At 36.0% G+C, this 25,774-nt stretch overlaps 2 protein-coding genes across 2 annotated transcripts; one reads left to right on the forward strand and one right to left on the reverse strand.

Moving 5' to 3' along the window:
• Positions 1,157-16,284, reverse strand: LOC18596615. The gene is made up of 49 exons (XM_018122847.1): positions 15,868-16,284; positions 15,561-15,723; positions 14,627-14,698; positions 14,463-14,531; positions 14,311-14,382; positions 14,008-14,079; positions 13,791-13,862; positions 13,622-13,693; positions 13,441-13,512; positions 13,261-13,332; positions 13,093-13,164; positions 12,874-12,942; positions 12,681-12,746; positions 12,525-12,584; positions 12,377-12,418; positions 12,078-12,121; positions 11,589-11,974; positions 11,310-11,508; positions 11,034-11,174; positions 10,705-10,823; positions 10,396-10,606; positions 10,034-10,271; positions 9,811-9,961; positions 9,258-9,730; positions 8,630-8,807; positions 7,775-7,895; positions 7,528-7,684; positions 7,332-7,403; positions 7,022-7,090; positions 6,857-6,928; positions 6,545-6,616; positions 6,330-6,401; positions 6,171-6,242; positions 5,970-6,041; positions 5,805-5,876; positions 5,642-5,713; positions 5,134-5,202; positions 4,957-5,022; positions 4,777-4,839; positions 4,629-4,670; positions 4,431-4,477; positions 3,653-4,035; positions 3,257-3,452; positions 2,970-3,110; positions 2,585-2,703; positions 2,283-2,493; positions 1,958-2,195; positions 1,726-1,876; positions 1,157-1,559 (listed from the first exon to the last, which is right to left on the reverse strand). The coding sequence occupies exons 1-49, from the start codon at positions 16,004-16,006 to the stop codon at positions 1,185-1,187; spliced, it is 6,348 nt and encodes a 2,115-aa protein (XP_017978336.1). The 5' UTR covers positions 16,007-16,284; the 3' UTR covers positions 1,157-1,184.
• LOC18596619 (seipin-2) lies at positions 21,968-24,717 on the forward strand. Its single transcript, XM_007025217.2, has 2 exons — positions 21,968-23,094; positions 23,994-24,717. The coding sequence occupies exons 1-2, from the start codon at positions 22,048-22,050 to the stop codon at positions 24,477-24,479; spliced, it is 1,533 nt and encodes a 510-aa protein (XP_007025279.2). The 5' UTR covers positions 21,968-22,047; the 3' UTR covers positions 24,480-24,717.

Below are 25,774 nucleotides of genomic sequence, written 5' to 3' on the forward strand. Positions count from 1 at the left end.
ACCGACACAGGTGTCTGAAAGCAGTTGATTTATGATGTCCATGTGCCCCTCATTTAGAAGAAACGATGATTTGATTGATTCAGGTGGAGAAATTATACAGCAGTCAATTCTCAATATGGCAGAGGAGCAGGGAGCTATCATATGGACTAAGGAAGCTATGACTAAGATATCTCAAGCTTCAATAATGTGAATTGGCTAGGTTTCTTTTCCTCCACTAATTGAAAAACGCCAAGAGACAATCCTTGGTGGCAGTCTTTAGATGTGATTGTGATTGTGATTATGAAGCCCCTAATCTACCTACTGGGAATTGATGTTCTGGTTGGATTAGAGAATAATGGACTTTGGGAATTGATGCTTATGGTCAGACTTGATAGCTTGTGAATAATGGGCTTTGCCATCAGAGCCCATTGAGAGTAAGAGTGTTAAGTTTTTTTTTTTTCCCTGAAATAAAGAGTAATAAGTTTTTTTTGAGAAAAGAGCAACAGTTATATAAATTCAAAATATGAAATACCCTAATCTTATACACTCCGCACTAAGGAGGTCGAAAAATAAAAAATATATTAAAAAATATAATATTTAAATAAAATTTTAAATTATTTAAATATATTTATTCAAAATATGAGATACTCTAATCTTATACACTTCGCACTAAGGAGGTCAAAAAATAAAAGATATATTAAAAAATATAATATTTAAAATAAAATTTTAAATTATTTAAATATATTTACATAATTTTTTATTTTTATTATATTTAATTAAATTTTTATATTTTTATTTTGAATAAAATAAACTCTTATAATTAATAATTTATTAATTACTATTAATAAAAATATCACTTGATATTAAAATAATAAGTAAAAAATATTATATGATCATGTTATCATATCAGCATATCATATTATAATTAATTATAATATTTTAACATATTACATCAATATCACACGACATAAACTAACAAATGATATTTTTACTAAATCAATCATTAATTATAACGATTTATTTGACTCAAAATAAAAAAATATAAAAATTTATTTGATTCAAAATAAAAATAAAATAATTTAATTAAAAGTAATAAAACTATAAAAATTTATTTAAATTTTTTGAATGGAAGAGATTTTTTTTGTATATTATATCTAAAAAGAAAGACAGTCCTAAATAGCCCAAAAAAGTGTTCGTCTGTGGATTTAAGACTCCTCGTTGGCTTCATTGATGTTAAGAGCAGAAGTAGAGGAAGATTCGAATTGAGATCCTGAATATGTCATACTAGGTCCCTGACTTTCTCCAAAATTCTGACTATATATAGAGCTACGATGGTCTCTGATGACTTTAAACCTTAAATCCTCACTGTAACTACTCGCGTTAGGGACTGCATCGGGAATGGCAATTGTTCCTTCCAGCATTTCCACCACTTGGGACATTGTTGGCCTCAGAGAAGGTGAAGCATTTGTGCATAAAAGAGCTACTTTAATCATCCCTTCTGCTTCTGATTTATTATATTCAGATCCCAGCTTATTATCCACTAACTCTAATAGCTTTCCACTTTGTTGTAAATGACAGGCCTGCAAAACACAGACAAACAACTATAATAAAGACAGGAATCAAACAGTTTATGCAAAGTATATGATATCTGAAATATAGGGTTGGGAGGTGAAATGTATATGAAGATACAGTAACAACATCCGCCAGAATCCAGATGCAGAAATAAGGAAATAAATCAGTGGTTACCCAATCTAGAAGGCAAGTATGTTTGTCGTCTGGCCCATAATTCATATTATGCTTTCCACTGACAATCTCCAATGCCACAATTCCAAAGCTGTAAACATCTGCCTTGTAGGTCAAATAACCCCACAGTGCATACTCTGGTGCAATATATCCTCTGCATTTAACCAAATTTTCATTTTAAGTTGAAAGGAAACTTTTCAACTAAAACAACATTGCAAACTAATAGTTGGCTTACATTGTTCCAGCAATTCGTGTGCTGATGTGAGTTTTTTCCTCTTCATGAAGCTTGGCCAATCCAAAGTCAGATATTTTAGGATTGAGGTCTCTATCAAGAAGAACATTTGTAGCTTTGATGTCTCTGTGCACAATTTTGAGTCTAGACTCCTCATGGAGAAACGCTAAACCTCTAGCTATTCCAACACAAATCTTGTGCCTTGTAGGCCACTCCAGATTTATTCGTGAGTATTCTGGTCCTGAACATGATAATCCCAGGAAATATTTTATAATTCAAATAAATCACAGGCACCCTAGTTAGCATACTAATTGTTTATTAAACTTACCAAACAAAGCCCGAGAAAGGCTATTATTTTCCATGTACTCGTATACTAGCAACAGTTGATTCCCTTCGATACAGCATCCATAAAGCTTTACAAGATTGGGGTGTTGCAAACATGAAAAGATGCCCATCTCATTCAAGAATTCACGATTTCCCTGACTTGACTTTGAAGAGAGCTGCTTGACGGCAATTATTGTTCCATCAGCTAGCTGACCCTGTCATCCAGTCATGAAATTGAGTAGCATATCTAAAATCGAAATTTCATATTAAATAGGATTTCATTTTACACATATTTAGCTTGTATACCTTGTAAACAGGCCCAAATCCACCCTCTCCAATCTTGTTTACAGAATCAAAATTGTTGGTGGCAGCCTTGATCTGTTTTAAGGTGAAAGAAACTGTTTGAGGATCTAGTCCCTTAAGATCTGTAAAAAGAAGAGGGGTAAGAATGCAGTAAGCAAGTCTCCTGATCCATTATATATAGATTCATTAAAAGAGAAAGTAGAAGGCCTCCAATGAGTCCAACATGTGCATGGCCGTTTACTAGTGAACATTCTGTATGAAAGTACGCAACTTTGGCATGTGAAAATCCTGTTTTCAGGAATGGTTTGCCTATCTGAGATAACATAAAAAATGAGTTTTTGGCATGAATTTTTCAAACCATTGACTTCCGCTACTAAAACACCCAAACCTTTTTCTCTCCGGCTCTTGGTTTTGAAATAGTATCTCCAGCAAAGGACACCCGATACCAAGAATATGAGAAATGATCCCAGGACACCAACAACAATTGGCAAAGTCTTTGTTTTCTTCTCTGCATGCTGAGGTTTGAAATCTGCCAAGATAACTCAACTCATAAATCCATTGTGCTAATCAAAGTTAAGCTTGAAAATAATTCAAAATAAAACTAATTTTCAATTGTGCAATACAAAAGGAGGCCTTAGATAAGGATGAGGAGGAAGGAGAAAGTAGATCACATACTGGGATCGAGTGAGATGGCTGATATGAGGGGGCCATGGACTCCTCGACTAGGAATTGCTTGAGTCCCTTTTCCAGCCCAATAGAAGTGGATCTCTATTTCACCATTCGTTACATTGACATTATAGTGTTTTGTTAGTGGGGTAAGAAATCCACCAGCTTCAGCTTCTATATTGAAGTCTTCTTCCACCAGCTCATTCTGCATCATGGAAATTCACTGACACTTATTTATCAAACTAATAGAGACCAAATGGTATCTCAAGAACAAAGCTGAAAACAAGGCACATGGTAACATGCTAACCAAGTTGAATTAATAGGACAAACAGAATTCTTCAGATGACAACATTCAATGGTCAGATTCTTTCTAAAGGAGCTAGTTTCTCAATTGTTATAGATTACCTGTATATAAATGTTGAAAATGCGCCTTCCAAGTCTTGCATATCTTGTGTTATTTGTGATCTCGATCTCCGCAAAGTGTAGTCTCACCGTATAGCTCCCATTCTCTAAACAATATCGATAATAAGTAAGTGAAAGTGGAGATAGACGTGCTGTGGCATATAACTGATTAGGCATGCTTGCTGACTGCTTTAGATAACGTGATGCTGCATTCAGTTCATCATTGTCATCCCTGAAGTCTCCAGTGCTACTAAAACCCCAGTTATCATTGTTCCGATATAACGTTGCAGCACCACCTAAACCAGATTTCGCATCTCCTACATACATTGTCCCATTTATTTTCACATCATTATCTCCACCAGAATTGATATACATAGAATGCCAATCTGCCAGAGACAACTACATTAGCTCCATAGAAAGCAGCTAACAAGATTCTACCAAGACAAACAGAAGCGATAAAGATAACCATTACATTACACTTTCCATGTTAACAGCTCGCTAACTGCATGTATAAACTTTATGGCAAAACTTTACAAGAGGAATGACCACATGTTTAACTACACTAATTTTGGCCAAAAAAAAAAAAAACTATATTAATTAAATATATAAATATGTTATATTAATGCTAATCTTCTATCAAGCTGTAGATGATCCTTTAGCTGAGATTTCAATAAATTAAGAATGAATCTTTGAAACAAGCTTGCAAACTGGCAGGCATAATTTTTAAGGTAAGTATTAGAATTAGATTTCACATTCACAGCAAAAGATAGAGTGTACTTACATTGCTGACATTTGAAATCACTCGTGCATGGAATAACTCCTCTTCTCCTTTTATGTCATAAAAAGAAAGGACCAAAAATAAAAGACAGATTAGCAATCAAATGAATGAATGTAGTGTGACATCAAATTCTGTGGCATAAGGTTGAATTGTAATCTACAATAAAAAAAAAAAATCAAGAAGCCAAGAACAGAACCTTACAGGTATTCTGTTGAAGAACTGCGAAACAAATTTATATTGTCCCTATTTGAAAAGCAAAAGTCAATAGAAGTCAATACACTACAGCCCAGGAAAGCATACAGGAAGAAGATGATTCTATTCAATTCAAGGAAAAAGAAAAAGAACCAACATTTTCCGTGTACAAGCAGGCTGCTCAGGGCTTTGCCATGTGAAATTATTGTAGGAAAGATCCCTGAATGCAAGAAAAAAATAAAACTGTCTTCTCAAAGATCTCTGCATGTGAAGAATTGCACATATATATTCCTCAAATAATTATTAGAATCAGAGAATCCTAGTCAAAAATACATACACGGCAAGTCCTGTCTGCAAGATTGACGCTGGTATATTTCCACTGAGCTTGTTGCCCGTCAGATAGCTGACATCAGTACATCAGTCAGTATTAAGGGTATAGCAGAAAGTCAGTATCAAATGTTTCTTCAAAACTTACATGATTCCTGTCCAAGAGAATAAAGGAAGAGAAACTTACAGGAATTTTAAATACAGAGGGAGAGTGACTTTGATAAGTTCCCCACTCAAACTGTTAAAACTGAGATCTCTTCCAAATTCACAAGAAAATCTATGTTAGTTATTCAGGTCTAGTGACATCTGCTGCTGATGAAAAAAAATTATAAAACTTTAACTAAAGGAACAAAAGTTAAATCTAGATGAGTGCAAATTCCTTTTAGCTTAGTTTTATACTCTACAGCTTATAGTGAGCCAAACACAAAAATAAGTGAGAAAATATTAATTTTTGGCAAAGACACAAAATAGAAGCATAAAGATCCACCTGAGCCATTGAAGAGAGTTACAAATCGCTAAGTTCTATTTAAGCAGAACAGATCAGGACTACCTCTCCAGCAGTGCAGCAGGAGTCCAATTTTCATATTACAGTCTTCTCATTTCTCCTTTTAGATTCATAATGCTTCTAAACCATAAAGTTTGAAACAAAATAACACTCACTACTTTTTGTCTGAAGAATCATGTTTTATACTTACAAAACGCGTAATTTACTCAGTTGCCAGATCTCTTGTGGGATTTGCCCAATAATGTTGCATTTCTTCAATATTCTACAAAAGAACAGCAATGTCAGATGCAATGATAAAAAAGGCTAACATCATAAGCCTTCAAACAAGAATATAAGATAAGCAGCAAATGTACATCCGATTGATTCCTGTCATGTTCCAAAGATCAGGAAAAGGCTGATTTGTTCCATTTATATCACTGATTATCCTGTAAGTACACATGCCATTAAGAACAAAAGTTTAGCAACAACATATTAACAAACCTTTGTCTGAAATCTTCTGCTTCGACGCTTTCACTTACAAGGTTATTAAGTTTCTCAAAGCAGAGATGGATGATGGAATTGGACCTTCAAGTCCACTAGCTTGCATTTCTCTGGTCGATTCAATCATGCAGAAACAATCAGTACGTGCAAAAACAATCAGTTCAAGAGAAAAATAAAAGTTTTAAAGTCTCATAAACTTGAAAGGCACTTAAAAACCTTTTGAAAGTTGAGGATCTTACAATCTTTGAAGATTCTTCCAGTTCTGAATGAAATCTGGTATACTCCCATTAAAGTTGTTGTCATTTATCCTACTGCATAGTATAATAAGAACTTTTACAAATTATACTTCTGCTAAATTTTTGTGACATCCTACTAGTTTAAGTTAATTAAAAGCTTACAAGTCTGTTAAGTTTTTCAGTTGAGCAAGTTGCACGGGCAAATTTCCAGTCAGTCTGTTTGACGACAATCTCCTGCAAAGATAATTATAAACTTCATCTGTCCAAAGTACGCTAATTATAAAAGTATAGCTTATTCCTTTTTTTAACAGGTTTAAGAGGTTGGGTCAGGAAAGTTAAAATTGTATAGATTGTATAGAAGTCATGAAATGCCTTACAAAGTTCTCAAGTTAACTAACTTCCCAATCTCTGGAGGAACTTCTCCTGAAAATTGATTTGCTTCAAGGTCCCTGTAAAGTACTTACATTGAAATTACTAGAGATAAGAGTAAAATCTTTCTTGATCAATTTAAACATTTGTATTCCTTTCATTGCCAGGAAGCCTAGATAATTTGTGCGTTCATAAGCCCTCAGGGGACTGAACAGTATATCATTTCATAAGCTTAGCACAAAACATAAAACTAATGGACTGGAAAGAACATCAATTTTGAAACATCTGTCTCCTGTTAATGAAGGTTCTTCAAAACTTACAAGTATGTAAGGCTGCTAATGTTTCCCAAATAAGTTGGAATATTCCCAGATAATCGGTTTCCAAAGACAGAGCTGCACTAAGGTTGCTTGGTTAGCTACATAAGAGAATAACTTTGTTTTCTCTTCAATCAAAGATTGATCATATACAACGAGACAATAACTCACATGAACTCAAGCTGCATTGAAGCCCATTCAGGCGGAATTGACCCATTTAGATAGTTGTATGCAAGATCACTGCATGCCAAATAGATTTGGGCTTAATACACATTTTACTGTTGAATGACCAAGAAAATAATGGAATAGAAACAGTTTAATTCACATATTTGCTTCCGCTCTGATTTTCATCATTCTTAAAGCATAAGAGAGAAAACACCTCAGACTTGGTTCGATTGTTATCATCCCTATTTTCCTAGAATTTCTCCAAACTGAACTCCAAAGGAAAAATTCAAGACAGAAAGAGAACAGGGGTGCTTACATCACTTTGAGGTAAGGAAGATTTACAAGTTCAGTTGGAAGTACTCCTGGAAGGCTCTGAAGCTTGAATATTCTAAAAATCCAAAACGAACCCAATATTAGCCATTTAATCCTTTCATAATTGTCTATATCTTAGACTCCATTTTTCTTCTGAAAACGAATTTGTCCTTTTGGTCCTTCATTCTTCGGAAACTTACACATGTGTAACGTGGCAGGTTCCATTTTGGCAGGTGCAAGAAATGTTTTTCTCGGAACCCGTGTCCCTGTCCACATTCTCGGTAACATTGCAAACGTCGGCATCGAAATTCCAGTCGCTATTTCCCATCGTTCTGGCAATTTGGTTCAGAATATTCACTAATAAAATCACAAGTCAAATAACAAGAATATTAATACTATTACATAATATCCAAGAAAAACAAGCAGCTAAGAGGAAACTATGTCTACCCTCATCTTGAGGCAGGTTAGCAGCATCAAGCTTGTTCGTGTCTAACCAACTGAAAGCAAGAACAACTGATAGCAGAAGTGTGGTGGCTTTAGGGAAGAACATCTTCGCAGCAAAGAAAAATCATGCAGCCTTCTGTGCAACCGAGCTGGCTCTTCGATTTCTTGGCCACTTTCTAAGTCTTTCCGGCCTTCCTCTTTTCTTATCTCTTTCCCTTACTTTTTTCACAGAGAACAAAAAGAAACAAGAAACTTAATCGAGGAGTAAAGTGGGAAATGTGGAAGTAGTAGTCAAATACTTTGAACACAAAAAGTGAAAGCCACCATTCCAGGTTTTACTGGACACTTCATCGAGGATGAACCTCAGCTGTAGCTTGATTTAACTTGTACATGGATCTTTTTGTGGACGTGTCCCATTTGTGCCCTAGTTAATTTTGCATGATTCAGACACGTAGATGGACCCACCCCTCGCACATGCATATGGGTCACTTTGACGGTATGGTCCCTTAGAAATCTTGTTTTTCTTTTCTTTAACTAAAAAAGGTTGTCAGTAGAACAGAAAAGTCTTAATTCATTAATAATTTTTTATTTTTTATGGCCACCTGTTTGTACTCTTATTTATTTCTTAATTGACTAGAATTAAAAATACATCATAAAAGCGACAACTGGACATTTTTAATGTTAAAAACTACTACTTGAGTTCATACTGCAACTAACATACAATGGGAAGCAAACCCGAATACAGTCGGCTCTCAAAGGAAAATTGAAGAGGAAGGTGTCGTTGACAAGTAAGGGGAAAAAAGTTGTACTGCTGTGTGCTTTCCTTTCTGTTCTGGTATCAGTGCTTGCGTGAGATACAAAGAGACCATCCATTTTAGGCACATTGCTTTTGACATTTGAAAACATAACTTGTTCGGACATCTTCCTGAAAATTTCTGGGACCCTACACTTTTTCCTGAGTTGTGATACGTAAATAAATAATGGCTGGGTGATCACAGAAAATTCGAGCAGGTCCACCTGAGACCTCCCATTGGAACTGTGGCAAAGGTCCAAAACTCCAGGGTTAGATGCATCCACATCAGGGTGATGCGGTTGGTTGGAAAAAAGTCATTTAAGAGCAAGAACAATGAGCCATTTGTATATTGACTAGCAGCTGTTCCAAAAAACTAATATTTCCTGATGGCAATAGAAGTCTGCTGTTGCACGCACCTGTTATTAAGATAAAGTTTCATATCTCATGTTTTATTAAGCTTCGTTAGAGCCTTTCATTTATAGACCCTATAAATACAATGCAAAATAACCGTTCTGCTTGCTGCCATCCTTCCCTTGTCATGCACTGCTCTATACGAGGATTCATAACAATCTAGGTCTTTGATTAATATACAAATATGATACAAAGAGTAAAGGTTGTCTACGCAGACAAGAAGAACAAAAGAAATGGTAAGAACAATCCTGACAGTCTAACCAAGCCTGTTTCTCTGTATGCTACGAACGTGGATGGAGGTCGTAAAAATCATGTGAAGATACAGACATTATTGAAGAGCCAGTCCATGATGGGACTGATGTTGATATCTGGCTTTCCATGGCTTTGAATTCAATGATTTCATTGCGTTCGTAGGCATAATCAGAAGAAGCTTCAATCCTGGACCCTGCTGATGTTGAACTATTCACCTGACTTCCTCCCAAATTCTGACTATTCATAGACTTATGATGATCTCTTATGGCTTTAAACCTCAAATCTTGACTGTAACTACCTGGATCAGGGACGGATTCCGGAACGATTATTTTTCCTTCTAACATGCCCACTACTTCAGACATCATCGGCCTTAGAGAAGGTGAACCATTTGTGCATAAAAGAGCTATTTTAATCATTGCTTCTGCTTCTGCCTTATTAAATTCAGTTCCCAGCTTTTCATCTACCAACTCCGAGAGCTTTCGATTTTGCTGTAAATTACAGGCCTAAAATGTACATAAGAACAATTAAGGTCATTGCTATGTTTTTCAACAATATCAGAGACTAACGTACAAAGAGTAATTACCCAATCAAGAAGGCAAGTATATTTATTCTCTGGTCCATAAGTCATATTGTGCTTCCCACTGACAATTTCCAATGCCACAATTCCAAAACTGTAAACATCTGCCTTGTACGTCAAGTATCCCCACAGTGCATACTCGGGCGCAATATATCCTCTGCATCCAAATTTAATTAAACTTGAAAGTTCAAAACGGACTACAAGATTGACAGATGACAAAGTGGCTTACATTGTTCCGGCAACTCGTGTGCTGATGTGGGTCTTTTCCTCTTCATGAAGCTTGGCCAATCCAAAGTCGGATATTTTAGGATTGAGGTCTCTATCAAGCAGAACATTGGTACCTTTGATGTCCCTGTGAACAATTTTGAGTCTAGACTCTTCATGGAGAAATGCTAAACCTCTTGCTATTCCCGTACAAATCTTGTGCCTGGTAGGCCAATCCAGGTTCATTTGACTCTTTTCTGAGCCTAAAGAAAATCCCAGGAAGTATTTCATGGGCAAAATCCATCACTGTCCTCCTTTTTGAGGTTTTTGTTTCATTTTTTTCTTTCAATTAAATGTATCTGATAAAAGATTCTACAATGAACTTACCAAACAAGGCTCGAGAAAGGCTGTTATTTTCGAGGTACTCGTATACAAGCAACAATTGATCCCCTTCAATGCAGCATCCGTAAAGCTTTACAAGATTGGAATGTTGCAAACATGAAATCATGCCTATCTCGTTCATGAACTCACGATTTCCCTGACTTGATTTTGAAGATAGCTGCTTCACAGCAATTATTGTACCATCAGCAAGCTGGCCCTGCTACCCAACAATGAAAATGATTCTGAGCATAAACTTTAAAGAAGAAATCCCATTATACCATAGGGTTGATGATGACTTAAATCTGGTTTGTATACCTTGTAAACAGGTCCAAATCCACCTTCTCCAATCTTGTTTGCAGAATCAAAATTGTTGGTGGCAGCCTTAATCTGCTTTAAAGTGAAAGAAACGGTTTGAACATCTAGTCCTTCAAGATCTGGAAAGAAAACAGAGGAATTATGATTGTCCATTACATATTTATATATTTGCTTAATGGAAAAAAATAAAAATAGAGAAGCCGGAAGCTCATCTAATCAGTCCAACATGTGCATGGATGGTGTTATATCTATGTGTTGGAAATTGAAAGTAAGCAACTTAAGCAGAAACCTGGAAATTGAGATTTATTGAAAGGTTACTTCATGCAAACCTTTTTCTCGCCGGCTCTTGGCTTTGAAATAGTATCTCCACCAGAGGATACCTGATGCCAAGAATATGGTAAATGCTCCTAGGACACCAACAACGATTGGCACAACATTCGTTTTCTTCCCTGCATCACGATGTTTGAAATCTGCCCCAAAGAACTCGTCAATTCATATTGTAATTGGAACTAAACTCGAAATAATAATACCAATAACTAAACGTGTAATAAAAGAGTAGGATCAGGATCAGGATCAGGACGAGGGGGAAGAAAAAGGTCACATACTGGGATTCTCCAAGGAGATTGCTGAAATGAGTGGACCATGGGTTCCTCTGTCAGGAATTGCTTGAGTTCCTTTGCCAGCCCAGTAGAAGCGGATCTCTATTCTACCATTTGTTACACTAACGTTATATGATCTTGTGTACGGGGTAAGAACCCCTTTAGCTTCAGCTTCTATATCGAAATCCTGCTCGATTAGCTCATCCTGCCACACGAAAAAAGATCCAGCAACTCCTTGGTGATAAGCCATTAACACAAACATGCCTCTCAATTGTGATCAGTTACCTGAATATAAATATCAAACATTCGCCTTCCAAGGCTTCCATAGGTTGCATTATTTGAGAATTGAATCTCCGCAAAGTGTAGAGTCAGAGTATAGTTCCCATTTTCTAAACAATATTGATAATAAGTAAGCGAAAGAGGAGAGAGGCGTGCTGTAGTGTATAAATCCGAGAGATTGTTGGGTGACTGAACAGTTGCAATAAAACGTGACTGTAAGTTCAGTTCATCGTTATCTTCTCTGAAGTCTCCAGTGCTACTAAATCCCCAGTTATCATCGTTTCGATATAACGTTGCAGCACCACCAGAACCAAAAGTTCTATCTCCTATATAAGTTTTTCCGTCTATTTTCACATCATCACCACCACAATTTAGGTACAAAGAGTGTGAATCTAAAACACAGACATATAAGTCAGTAAACTTCATATGAAGGACACTTTTGGAAGTTTAAAAAGCTATAAATTATAATTGAAAGCAACATTTCTGCATACTTACGTTCTTCACATTGGAAATCGTTCTTGCATTGAAAAATTTCATCTCTGTTTTGATAGATAGAAAAGGAAATGGATTAGCACCAAAGGAAAACTATTTAAGAGAAACTTAGCTAGCTAAAATTTTGAACTATTTAATGATGAACCAAAGGGTGGATTTTGTTTTGACAGAGCTTAAAACAGAGAGCAAGAGAAAGAGCCACTACGCCATACCAAACTTCTCAATGCAATGACAGTGGATTCTATAGCCGTAGCTGGAATTTTCATAACATAAACAATAGTGCACTAAGAATGGCAACTTACAGGTTTGTTGATGAAGAACTGCGGAACAAATTAATATTACTCCTATTTAAAAACCAAAACACAATAAAATTCAGTAATGCTGCATTAGGAAAGCATAAGGAAGTAGACATTTCTCTCCAATTAAAAGGAAAAGAAAATAAAAACTAACAGTTGCCGACAAGCAGGCTGCTGAGGACTTTGCCATGCGAAACTATTGTAGGAAAGATCCCTGCCACCAAGAATGAAATATAGCCATCTTCTTAGAGATATTGCAAGTGAGGAAGGACATACAAATCTTCAAATAATCCTAGTAGAGTATACATACACAGTGATTCCTGTCCTCAAAATTGACTGTGGTATATTTCCGCTCAGATTGTTGCCAGTTAAAAAGCTGATCTTAGTGACATCATATAGTCAGTATTACTTGCTTTACAAACCATAAACTAGAAAAATTTTGGCTTCATGGCTTAGATGAGTTCTTTCATCAAAGGGAAAGAAAAGAAGCAAAAGAAGCTCACAGGAATTTGAAGTTTCCAGGGGGTATGACATGTTCAAGGACTCCATTTAAGCTGTTGAAACTGAGATCCCTGTCCCAAATCACAAGAAAAACATGAATATATTACATGATACGGTTAAAATTCCCCCTAAATTCATAATACTTGTAAAAATCCAAACATTTATGCTATAAGAAAATTTAAAAAAATTTTAGTAATTAAAGACTTATGGAGAATACTCACAGAATACGCAAGTCACTCATGTCCCAGACATATTCAGGGATCTGTCCAGAAATGTTGCATTTCTTCAAAATTCTACAACATCCAATGTTAGCCATATCAAATATAATGATCTAGAAATGATTAATTATATGCCTCCGTAAACTAGTCAAAGATTAGCAGTAAATGTACATTCGCTTGATGCGCGTCATGTTCCTTAGATCTGGAAAAGGCTGACTTGTTCCATCTATGTCACTTATTATCCTGTACATAAGTATAAGATTAAGAGGAAATCATTTAGTTAACAAAACATTTAGTAAATTGATGTCACTAATCTTGTGCTGATGGTAAAATTGAGAAGCTTTCACCTACAAAATTTCTAAGTTTTCCAAAGCAGAAATGGATGATGGAATAGGTCCTTCATGTCCACTGCCTTGCATTTCCCTGGTTGTCTCAGATAAATTTACAAAAAACAATCAAGAAGATTTCAAGTGATAAATACAAATTTAGAGACTTAGTCACTTAAAAACTATTCAAGTTGAGGATATCTTACAGTCTATCAAGTTTGTTCCAGTTATGAATGAAATCTGGTATACTGCCATTCAAGTTGTTGTCATTTATCCTACTGCATTTGCAATATTAATATTAGTCAATAACAAACCTCATCCTTTTTTTTTTTTGTGAATTAATGCATCTAGTGTAACTCCATTAAAGAAACTTACAAGTCTGTTAAGTTCTTCAGATCAGCAAGTTCTGATGGCAAATTTCCAGTCAATCTGTTGGAGGACAATCTTCTGCAAGACAAATATATTACATCCTTCAAAAAGTATTGTGAGACATTTCAAGACTACAACAGTAATGCTCTTTCTTTTTATGAGGATTAAGAAAATATATAGTTCAAGAAGACAAGAGTTTAATAGAAGTCTTGAAATGTCTTACAAAGTTTCCAAGTTGAACAACTTCCCGAACTCTCGGGGGACTTGTCCAGAAAAGTTGTTTACTTCGAGGTCCCTGTAAGATAGATAAGCTAAGGTCACTAATAGGACACACCATCCACCCTCCACCTCTATCTTGGAAAGAATGAGGACCCAGGGAAAAAAACTCTTCATTCCTCTGATTGTGTCCTAACTAAAAATTGCTAAGAATATAATTAACAAGTTTAGCTCTAAAGTAAATTTTATGGACTAAAAATGATTCCAGTTTCCAAATATCATCAATAGAGTAGAGTACTTCAAAACTTACAAGTACTTAAGGGTGCTAATGTTCCCCAGAGAGCTTGGAATTCTCCCCAATAATCGGTTTCCAAAGACAGAGCTGCATTAATGTTGTCCGGTTAGCTCAATAACAACCAATTGTCTCAACTATTCATGCAAGCAGGGAGCATAATAACTCACATTTTCTCCAACTGCATCGAACCCCATTCAGATGGTATTGAACCACTCAGGTAGTTATATGCAAAATCACTGCAGGCAACATTAAGATCATTCTGATAATTAACTTAATTTATATATGTGCCTGCAACGGGATGTCAAAAGAGAAAGAAAGTTGTGTTACTTACATCTCTTTGAGGTAAGGAAGGTGTACAAGTTCAGATGGAAGTGCACCTGGAAGGTTCTGACGCTTAAATGCTCTGAAATCCATAACAAGTTTAGTCGCTTTTAATCAATCTATATGTGTCAGTTTTTGTGTTTTTTTTTCCCTGAATCTAAGACTACTATATATAACATATCTATGTTGATGGGCAACTCGAATTCCATGATTTTTAGTTTTACAAGATGTGGGATTAGTTGAGCTTTAAGCTTTAGTTCGAACATGCATGCTTTAAGTTGGTCTAAGCCTATAAAATGAACAAACTATATCAGAAAACCTGGTCTGTTTCGAGCTTTTTCTTGAGAAACATTGAAGCATCTTTTTTCATTAGCTTATAAACAGTTAAACTGCATACCTTGAGACAAAAACTGCAATATATTTGTTAAGTTTATTCTTCAAAAAAGAAAAAACAAATCCAATACAATAAAAATCTAAAATGTGTGTAGAAAAAGTAAAGAGTAGAAGACAGAGTACAAAATTACACAGAGATAGAGGAGAACACATGAGAGGACTACCACAGTAATCTTCAGCAATCTTCTCTATTTCAAGAAATGAAGATGTTACCATATATATATCATCTATCAACTATCATCAAAGGTAAGATGTTATTGCTAATATCATCATATTGGTCATTTTGAAACTAAATACTTATAATCTAGTTCATCAGTGTTTCTAATTTTTAAGCTTAACTGTTAGAGGTTTTTTTTTTATCACGAAAGAGAGAGAAGGCTCAGAAGGATCCATTGGTGACTTTCTAATCACAAAAAGGCCAAAACCCTTCATAAAATAGGTAGTTCTCAACATCACCGCCTCTCTTCTTTCATCACTGAAAAAATTGCTTTACTGTTAGAGGTTGAAACTAAAGCAACAGTTAACTTTTACAAAATGAAAGGGAAACCTACAAATGAGTTACGTGGCAGGTTTCATTCTCGCAGTGGCAAGTAACGTTTTTCTCAGGCACGAATCCTCTTTCTACCCTGGGTGTGTCATTCTTTTGGCAATCGTCTCCATCAAAAGTCCAGTTTGTAGCTCCCATCGTTCTGGCAATTTGATTCAGAACATTCACTGTATAAATATTACATCCATCGAAAACCCGAAGTCACATATCTACTTGGTTGAATCCCAAAAACCCAAAACAAGAAGAAGAAGAAGAAAACTAAAACGAGAAAATGACCATAAAGAAATAATAATTCAATCAATTCATCATACCCTCATCTTCAGGCAGCATGGCGGCCTCAAGTTTATGTGTTCCGATCCAACTCAAGGCTAGAACAGCCGATAGCAGAATCATGGCCTTGGAAAACAACATCCTGGCAAAATTGCAGCGCCGTAGAAAATCGGAAATCATTCTCTTGTTTCACTTTGCAAGCATTTTAGACTGTTCCTCTATCTTAAAACACTCCTTTCCTTTGACTTTATGTAACAGAACGGTATGAATTGTGACAAAAAAGCAAATAGAATACTAGTCAAATTAAAATGCTTTAAAAACTTTCAAACCAAAGGCACCATTCTAGCAATACCCTTTTGCGTAAACTAACCATGATCCTGGAATACTAGTATGATTTTTTGAATGAATATTGCAAGTTTCCGACGTGCTTTGCTTCTTGGATTGTTTCATGGTTGGTTACTTTAGAATTTCCAAACCACATGTATGACTAGGATCATGGACGTGGACCTCTATATACGTGGTCAGTTTCAGTTTTGACATAAAAAAAAATATTATTTACACAAGTTGGTTAATTGTTTTTTCTATGTACTTAGTTGGTTAATTTAAAGTTTAAACAGCTTTGAATTGTTTCTTTTCTTCTCTGGGATTTTGCTTTGCTTGAGAAACAGAGTCAACCACCATTTGGCACATCGGCTCTGACCGTCTTTAGGACAGTATTGCCCTCTCCATTCCCCTTTTCATGTCTCAGGAACTCTTCAATTTTACACTAAAATACCGTCAATAATGTGAACCCTTTGAGGTCTCATCAAATTAGTTACTGATTAAAGTTTAAAAAAATATAATCATGAGGCAACTAGGGTTGTTGAAGTAAAAAACGTGGCTATCAATAGAAATTAACATGTAATATGGTCATAGACATTTTTTGTGATACCCGTGTGTACCCCTCAAGGTCATTGGTTGCCTGCAATTTTTGACGGGAAGTGGCTTCATAGAGAACTCCGAACGTATATACCAAACTTTTAAAGTTATCCCTAATGGATCCAATTAAAGATAATTGGCAAGTGGGCTTCAATTGCTTGCCATGTATCCTTGATTTCGGCCTTCTTTTTTGCCTGGGTTGGTACAAAGCGACTTTAAGTACAGATTATATATCAAGAGTAATTGTTTTATAAAAACAAAAAAGTTTGAACTTCTTATATTCAATTAAAATCATATAAACTTAAAAGTTAAGCTTTATCAACACATCACATCAGTATTTTTTTTTTAAAAAAAATACATCAACCTCTGAACTGGATTATTCATGCTCAAAAATCTTTCACCACTTGGGATGGGAGTTGTCAAAAGCTACCACATGGCCGGTGGCCCTTAGAAAGAGCTCAATTCTTTTTCTTCTCCACTTCGGGTAAAAATCTTTTGATTTATCATCCAATTTTTTAGAAAAATTCCTTTCGTTTCTCAAGAGCAACAACATCAAGTGCTGAGCTAAAAACATGGAATTTAACTTGTAAAAATTGGTATCGATAGACTTAAATCACTCCATGTTATAGGGATTAATAGGTAATCCACATGGATGAGCATGCAATTTAGATTTAAATTTTATGTATGCTTAATTCTATGTGTACTTTTAATGGAAGAGTACAATAGGGAATTTAATTTGTAAAAATTGGTATCTATAGACTAAAATTACTCCATGTTATAGGGATTAATAGATAATCCCCATAGATTTTAACTTTGCTGAATTTCAAGCCATTCAAAGGGGAATTAAGTTCTTTCTTGACTCTCCATGGGCGTCCTCCCATAAATTGGAAGTTGAGAGTGATTCTTCTAACGCAATTCTCTGGGCCCAGAATCACAAAAAAGTCCCTTGGCGCATGAAGCTCATCTCCAACTCCGTTGAAAGCTATGCCAGCAATATTTTGGTCCTCTCCTTCACCCATATCAGACGTGAAGCTAACTCACTTGCAGATGGGCTCGCAAAGGCTGGTGTTGCAAGAGAATCAAACTTCAATGCTTACTTTGAAGTTGACTTGGGGTTGGAAAATGGTTAAATGGGCTCTTGTTTTATTACGTCAATGTTGTTGTTCTTACTAGGGATTTCTTTAGTTTGGTGTGTTCAGTGTTCTTGTAAGATGAATGATCAACTGATGTACCTTATCGTTGGCATATCCGAAATCATCTGATTCTTGCCAGTCCTTACGCCAAGGACTCTTTTTGGTTTTGTAAGCCACTGCAGCTTACCTTTTGTCTCTCATGTGAGACTATTAATAATAGCATCACTTTTCAAAAAAAAAAAACAGAGTACCTAGAAGGAATAAAACCTGGGACGCACACAGTTGGAGAGCCGTTGTTCATACCCGGCAAACAAGGTGTCTATTAAGCACATGACCTTTTACAATCCAATCCAAAACTAACAAGCAGAATAAAATAAATGAAAAAGCAACAAATATTGAAATATCAAACAAGTAAAGATCATTGACTCGTGCTAACACAGTGACACAGTACCAGCGCGTGTCCTTGCATATACCAAAATTGAAAGAAAACTTTTAACTCCAATTCTTGGAAAACTGGTCTTCATTCTAACAGAGAGTTTGTGGCGTTCGGTCATCAGTGCTTAAACTGAGCGATACCTTGAGTCTTATTCCTTACGTCCCAGGCGATAGACCATCTTCTACCATTTGGCGAGCTATCACTAACCCACTTACACCTTCGTGGAGTTTATCTTCTCTTTATGTGTAGGTATGGGCTTTTTGATAGGAAACAACGCCTTCATCAATTTTCGGAACGATGAATGAATTGATGGCATTGTCCTCAAATTGGCCTTCCCCCAATTTTTCGCTCTAACCATCAACAAATTCGAGAAAGCCTGTGTGTTTGGTTCTTGGATCAACCGAGAATGGAATTGGCATGTTGAGCTTAGAAGAAGAGTTCTTGATTGGGAGGTTGAGTCATGAGAGTAATTTATGGACTACCTTAAGAATATTTACCTTGATTTAGAGACAAAAGACAAGCTGATTTGGAAGTTCACACTGAGCGGTCACTATTCCTCTAACTCCTTCTTTAGATCAATGCTTTATAATGGTAGGGATAACAATGTCTTATGGAATCATGTATGGGTTAGTTTGGCCCCCGAAAGTTGAGATCTTTGCTTGGCAAGTCATTAAGGGCAAGATTGCGGTCAAAAGCGAACTGGTCAAGAGAAATTGCATGAATAGCGAGGTGGCCACTTGCATTCTTTGCAACAAAGATTTGGAAACGGTCAACCATCTATTATTTACTTGTCATAAATCTTGGAGAATTTAGTCTTTGTGGTTTAGGGAGTGAGGAGTTCATTCTTGTATGCTTAAGGAGCCAACTGTTGAAAAATAATGTATTTCATAAGATTCAAATATTCATATTATCAAAATATATAAAAGGTGAATCTTTTATATTAAGAAATCAATTATGAACTTGTTACAAGTAAAAAAATACAGAATGGGCTCGCGAGCTAAACCTTTAAAAACTTTAAATTTTTCCTCCAACGAGCTGTGTTCAAATCGTCTCAGACTAATTACTGTTTTTACTAATTTTATATTCCCTTGTTTCTAATGTTTCTAATATTTTTCTAACACCAGCTTCATTTTTCATGGCATGGAACCATTTCCAAGTGGCAATGGCAAAGAAAAAATGTGGAGAATCTCGTTTTTCACAATTGTTTGGTCTATTTGGCTTTACCGAAATGAGATGATTTTTGAAGGGAAACTTGGGGACCTAATGAAGGTGGATCTCATTAAAATGAGGATAGCTTGGTGGGTTAGGTTCAAATGGTCGAACGATGATCCATCCATCATTGAAATTATTAACGCTCCTTCCGCTGTGGTAGTTACGAGTTCCAAGTGTCCTTCCAAAGCCTTGGTCAAGTGGGAGTGTCCTCCCAAAAGATGGTTCAAATTCAATACCGACTGTGCTGCTAAGGGCTGTCCGGGCCATCTTGGAATATGAGGGATCTTACGGAACGACAATGGGTTCGCCAAATTAGTCTTTTCCAAGAAAGCTGGGTGGGCGATGCCAATCTAATGGAAGTCCTGGCTATACGAAAGGCTATGGTCCTCTTTGCAGCATCCTCCTGGGCTAACTCCGTTGGCATCATCATCGAATGTGACTCCAAGAATGAGGTTTCATGGATTTCCAAGCCTTCCAAGGCCCCATGGAGGTTAAGGCAACTTATTCTTCAGATTTGTGCTCTTAGAGGCATAGTCCTAGACTGGCAAAGCCAACATATTCTGTGTTCCGGCCATGAAGCTGCCAATAACCTTGCCAAAACTGGGATCGAGAGACTTAATGATCATCTCCGAGTCCACCCTTAGCTCTCTGCACCTTTTGGCTTATTGCGATCCACCTGTTCCCTTGATTTTTCTTGCTGCTTTGCTCCAGTTGCAGGTTTTGGGCATAAGGAGATTATTATGGTCGTTTTACCTTTTTCAACTTGTGATATTCTTCCTTAGGTTGTCAATAGTCAAATGGGTTCTTGATTTTTACCTCCTTCAACTTGTGATATTCTTCCTTTGGTTGTCAATAGTCAAATGGGTTCTTGATTTGTTTGTTGCCTACTGAGGCTCTTTAATGACAAATCCAAAAGGCTGTTAGCGTTTTTGGTCTGTTTTGATTGAGCTATTTTTGGTTGTCACTTGTTCTGTTCATTGTTGAGAGTCAGAAGAAAACTGAAACTCCTTTTGCTTCTGATTCTTGCCGAAACCCCCTTTCCACCTTTGTGGTTTTTGTATAGGGATTGTGTATTGATTGATTTTTGTGCTTCACTTGACTGATCTGGCATTATTTTGTAAGTTAGTGAAGTTCCCTGAGATCTGACTATTGCCCAAAATCAGACCTCCTTTTGTTTCCTTCAAGGTTTACCTCGCTACTCTTCAAAAAAAAAAAAAAAACAATTCATTTCAATATATTTAGTTGTTTCATGAAAAGTTGAATTCTTGTAAATGTGGAGTACAGATTGATTATCAGAGTAAAGCTCAACTCCTCCATTATGCTTAACCCCAAAATCATAAAACCCACATCAACTTACAACATGTTAAAGTCATAACTCTGTGTTCTGTCTCCGTTAAGCTACTTACTGCAAGTCTACAACTAATTGTTTCTTGAACTTTCAGTTAATCAATTTGTCCAAAAAATATATTTACCAGTCACAGATTTCTTATTATCAAGACATCCTGCCTAATCACTATCTACATGACTTATTAAGTACAATCTGAATGTATATTAAACAAAATACCAGCTGAACTATATATGCTATATTTGACCTAGTAAAAATCAGATAAAGCAACTTGCCAATTAACTATCTATACTTTACTGCACGTAATTTCCACACCAATTGCTTTAGTAAGCGTATGGTTGTAATTAATTGGAGTAGAAGTAAGTTTTGAATAAGTCTTGCTAGCTATCAGGTAATTTTTTTTAAAAGAGACCTCATTTATAAAAGACTAACAAAGATGCTGAAATTGCTAAATCCAGATAATACTAATGCTGTAAACTGATGTCCTAATGAATGAATTACAGACTTAAACTAATTTTAAATATCAGGTTAATGGGTTGGTTATTTTCTTTTCTTTCCAATTGTACTTTAATAAGACAATAAGATAGGACAACCATACTTTTGGAAAAAGAAAAGCAATCTATTTCAAATTCAGATCATTTACATTTGACATTCAGATTATTTTTATTAAAATCAGTTTAAATTTATATCATTTCCAAGTTCAAATCTGGAGAGTTAAAATTATTAACTTTTTCTAATCAAATCATATTATAAACATTATATCATTAATTATTCTTATATATATTAAGATTTAAAAAATTAATTTTATTTTATAATTAAAATGAAAATAAACGTTCTATAAAGTTTAGGATTAAAACGAAATTACATAAAAATAATTCCGAAATGTTTATATTTCAATTGACATTCTCACAAGAAAAGGCTACTAAACCTATAGTACACGTATTCTAGCCCCTTCTTCATCTTGTTCATGAACCCGCGTTACCTACGTGGCACAACAAATACGATGTTATCAAAAGACGTTTTTCCATAATTAAAATATTCCATTCATGTAATACGAAATTAACTTTTAGATTCATAAAAAAAAATTACAACTTAATTTTTAATAATTTGAGAAAAAGAATGGAAAAAGGAAAAATGTGAAAAAGGAAACAAGCTTCGAATCGTCGCCAATTTTCCAATGGAATCCCAAAACGCCGACGAAGAGGACCAGTTCTTTGACGCATTCGACGACTTCCCGTTTTACGATTGCCTTACCTTCGACCAATCAGATCCTTCCACGTCAGACTTATCCTCTACCCTCCGTCGCCGAACCTTCTCTCGCCGAGGAATCTCCTCCAAGGAACCCGGAGATTCCCTTCTAGAAGCCTCCACCGTCGGAGGCCGCTTGAAAACCAGTTCTAGAGAGCCAAGGTACAAACTTTACCGCGAATTGAAGGCAAATGACAACAATTTCGAGATCACTGAATCAGCTCGGGATGGACTCAACTCGGCCCTTGTCATAGAAGAGAAAAGCGACGTCGAATCCACGGTTACCACCGCGAAAAATGATCAGTTGGTTGACGGAGTCCGTGAGTCGGCCGACTCTGGCACCGAACTCAGTGAGTCACTATCTCCTTGCTCGCGTTTGCTACTGTTTATAGCTGGTTTAGTGATAAAGGCAATCGGGTTTCAGTTAAATTTGCTAATAAGCTTCATTACATTACCTCTATCGCTGTTAAGTTGCTGCTACATGTTTATTATCGATCCCTTTCAAGCTTTGAGGCATGGTAGAACTCATTTAATCACAAAGTTGTTAAATTTATGGAATTCAACTTGTGGCTATTTTTGTCCTTGGATGTGTGAGTGGTTAAAGGATCATAAATCTATATGGAACCTCTTGTTTCGATTCGGGTGGGGAATGCTGTGGGCTACATATGTAGGCTGTGTTTTATGTGGGTTATTGTTTACTTCACTTGTGATTAGTGGCATTTTCATGAGGTATTTGGTAGAGGAACCAATGGAGATAAAGGAAATGTTGAACTTTGATTATACTAAGAGTAGTCCAGTTGCATTTGTTCCGATTGTATCCTGCACTAGTGTTGGTTGTGGTGTGAAGTGTATGAAGAAGATAGATTTTGGGAAGAATGTGGGATCCCGAGTCATACCGCCTGATCACAAACTACAGGTTACCGTTTCTTTGACATTGCCAGAGTCAGAGTACAACAGAAATCTTGGGATGTTCCAGGTATTTGTTTGATTTATGGAATGCAGAAATTGCCATTATTTTCAAGTTATCGTACTTAGTTGCATGTGTGTTCAATTTCTTATCTAGAAGTCAATTTGGGGTTTATGGTTGTGTTTGTAGTTTTAGGTTGGTTAAGTTTTGTGCTAACATTCTTTACATTTTATTATGCTCCTAGTATAACTTATTAGATGAAGTAATTTGATGTAAGAAGTTAGTAATTATCTTGTTGTTGGGTTTGAAGTGTCCATCAAGCTTAATTCTCAAGGATATGATTCTTATTCCCATAGGTCACTAACCTCTTGAGCCGGGCAAAATTTATAGCCAGTGCAGTTACATTAGAGTATGAGACAATAGCATTGCTAACCTCTTGATTCAGGGGAAATTGGTTCGTTCAGACGATATTTCTTATATTAGCATGCCCATAGGTTAGTAGTAGCTAGTTACCATGAGAGAATACCATCATGTCCCATAGGTTAGTAGCAGCCTATTACCATGAGAGAGTTCCGGAATAAGTTGAATGATGTTCTGGTGAATTAATCATTTTAATATAGGAAGTGTGAACTTAGACCACTTGCTTCCTCTCTCAAACACTAAAATTTTGAATGTAAAGCTCAGCTAAATTTTAATGTTTGTGTTACCTTTAACATGTCTATCGCATATGTACTAAATAACATCATATAGTGATTCAGGCTGATGATTTGTTGTTTGAAACATGGGTCTAGAAACAGGGCATGACAGTTTGGTAACAAGGAAAGCTGGCCATATTTATAAAATGTGTTTCTTCCTGAGTAACTGTAGTGATTTTCATTTTTCTTTATCTGTAATTCGACTCTTAACTTTTAATAACCAAATCTGTATTTGATGAATGCTAGTGCAACATTTCTTTTTTTTTTTTGAAGGTCAGGGTAGATTTCCTGTCCATTAATGGTGAAACTCTTGCTAGTTCAAGCCATCCATGCATGTTGAAATTCAAAAGTGAGCCTATCCGCCTTCTGCTGACATTCTTCAAGGTTGCTCCTCTAGTCACTGGCTATGTTTCAGAAGCACAGACTCTAAATCTGAAGATCAGAGGTTTGAATGAAGGAATTGTGCCTACTGCTTGCTTAAGAGTTGTACTTGAACAACGAGCAGAGTACAGGCCGGGTGCTGGTATTCCTGAACTATATGACGCTTCCCTCATCCTTGAATCAGAACTTCCTTTCATCAAAAGAATTATATGGTATTGGAAAAGAACTATATTTATATGGGTCAGTATGACATCATTTATGATGGAGTTATTGTTTACTTTAGTTTGTTGTAGACCTATACTCGTTCCAAAAACAAGGACAAGAGCTGGTTCTGCTAGCAGTAGGTCTACACAGAATAGTTGGCCAGCACAGATTTGAGGCACTGCAGATTGATGATAATAATGCCATTAAAGATTTTCCTTCTGCTTGCTTACAAAATCACTTAAATTTGGTAGGGAACCTTGACTTTATTGTTCCTCCTATTTTTTTATTTTTTCAACCCTGATGTACAGGAAACTACACTTACGAGTTATAGTTGATGAGTAACTTACATATTGGCCAATTAGTTGTTGCAGACATGAAGGAAATAATGCAAGTGAAGATTTTGCATTGCTTGTGCTTTCTGTTCTCTAACACAACCAATTATATCTTTATGGCAGCCTATATAGCCCCAATGCACTTGTACTGCTTGTTGGTAATTTGTTGTTAACGAGTGATTTTCCATGTTGGACATAAAATTTGTTTTAGTTTACATGTGGTAGCAACATCTTCCTGCTTAATTCTTGGTTGAACAAAAATTTTCAGCTATTAAGGGGGGGAAAAAACAAGCCTTTAAGTTCTTTAGCTGACATGCAAATTGATGCGCAAGTTTGTGGGAAAGTAGACAACATAGAACAGCAGAAAGAGTTGCATATATTTCACTGCTTCATGCATGTTTGCTCATGTAAAACAGCAGCCGTTTTTAGTTCTTTATTTTATGTTTGCTGTTCGTAGTATATACTTTGCTGCATCGACCAGAGCAATAGGTTTGATAAGCATCGAGTATGGTATGTGATTCGTGATGCATTAGATCACTTTGAGAGATTTTGCGAGAAAGTTAGACGATAAATGAGGATGTTTTCTTAATTCCACTGGGATATGCAAGATGGCCTATTTAGAATGGTCCATATCAACACTGTGGTAGCTTGTCTTGTAAAGGTCTGAGAAAGTTTAACATGCAGATAGTTCCATCAGCACTTGAGGTCTCTATGCTTGGCCGATGGCTACAGGGAACTCTCCTCCTTATGTGCCAAGTTTCTGTACGTGCTTGTGAAGTTCAAAACGACTCAAACTGGCTCACGTGTCAGCGTATCATTATCAGATGCAGCATCCAACATTGACTGTTTCTATATTGGTGCATGTGAACAGTTATACGAGTCGATCAACGATTACACCTCAAATTGCAGGAACCTCATGCCATGCATGACTCGTGTGCTTGTTGAACAGAAAGCCTCCCCAATTTGAACAAGCTTTTCAAGGCGGCGCATTCTATCAATGGGTATATATGAAACGTCAAGCATGTGATCCCAGCTAATTTTTAGGAGAGGATAACATGCTTTTATTGATCTTATCCATTTCCAAAATTTCGGTTCCCTTTTCTCTCCCTCATGACGAAGGCTTTAGGGTTTCTTTCT

Source organism: Theobroma cacao, chromosome 6 (genome assembly GCF_000208745.1).
Source record: "Theobroma cacao cultivar B97-61/B2 chromosome 6, Criollo_cocoa_genome_V2, whole genome shotgun sequence".
Taxonomy (NCBI): Eukaryota; Viridiplantae; Streptophyta; class Magnoliopsida; order Malvales; family Malvaceae; genus Theobroma; species Theobroma cacao.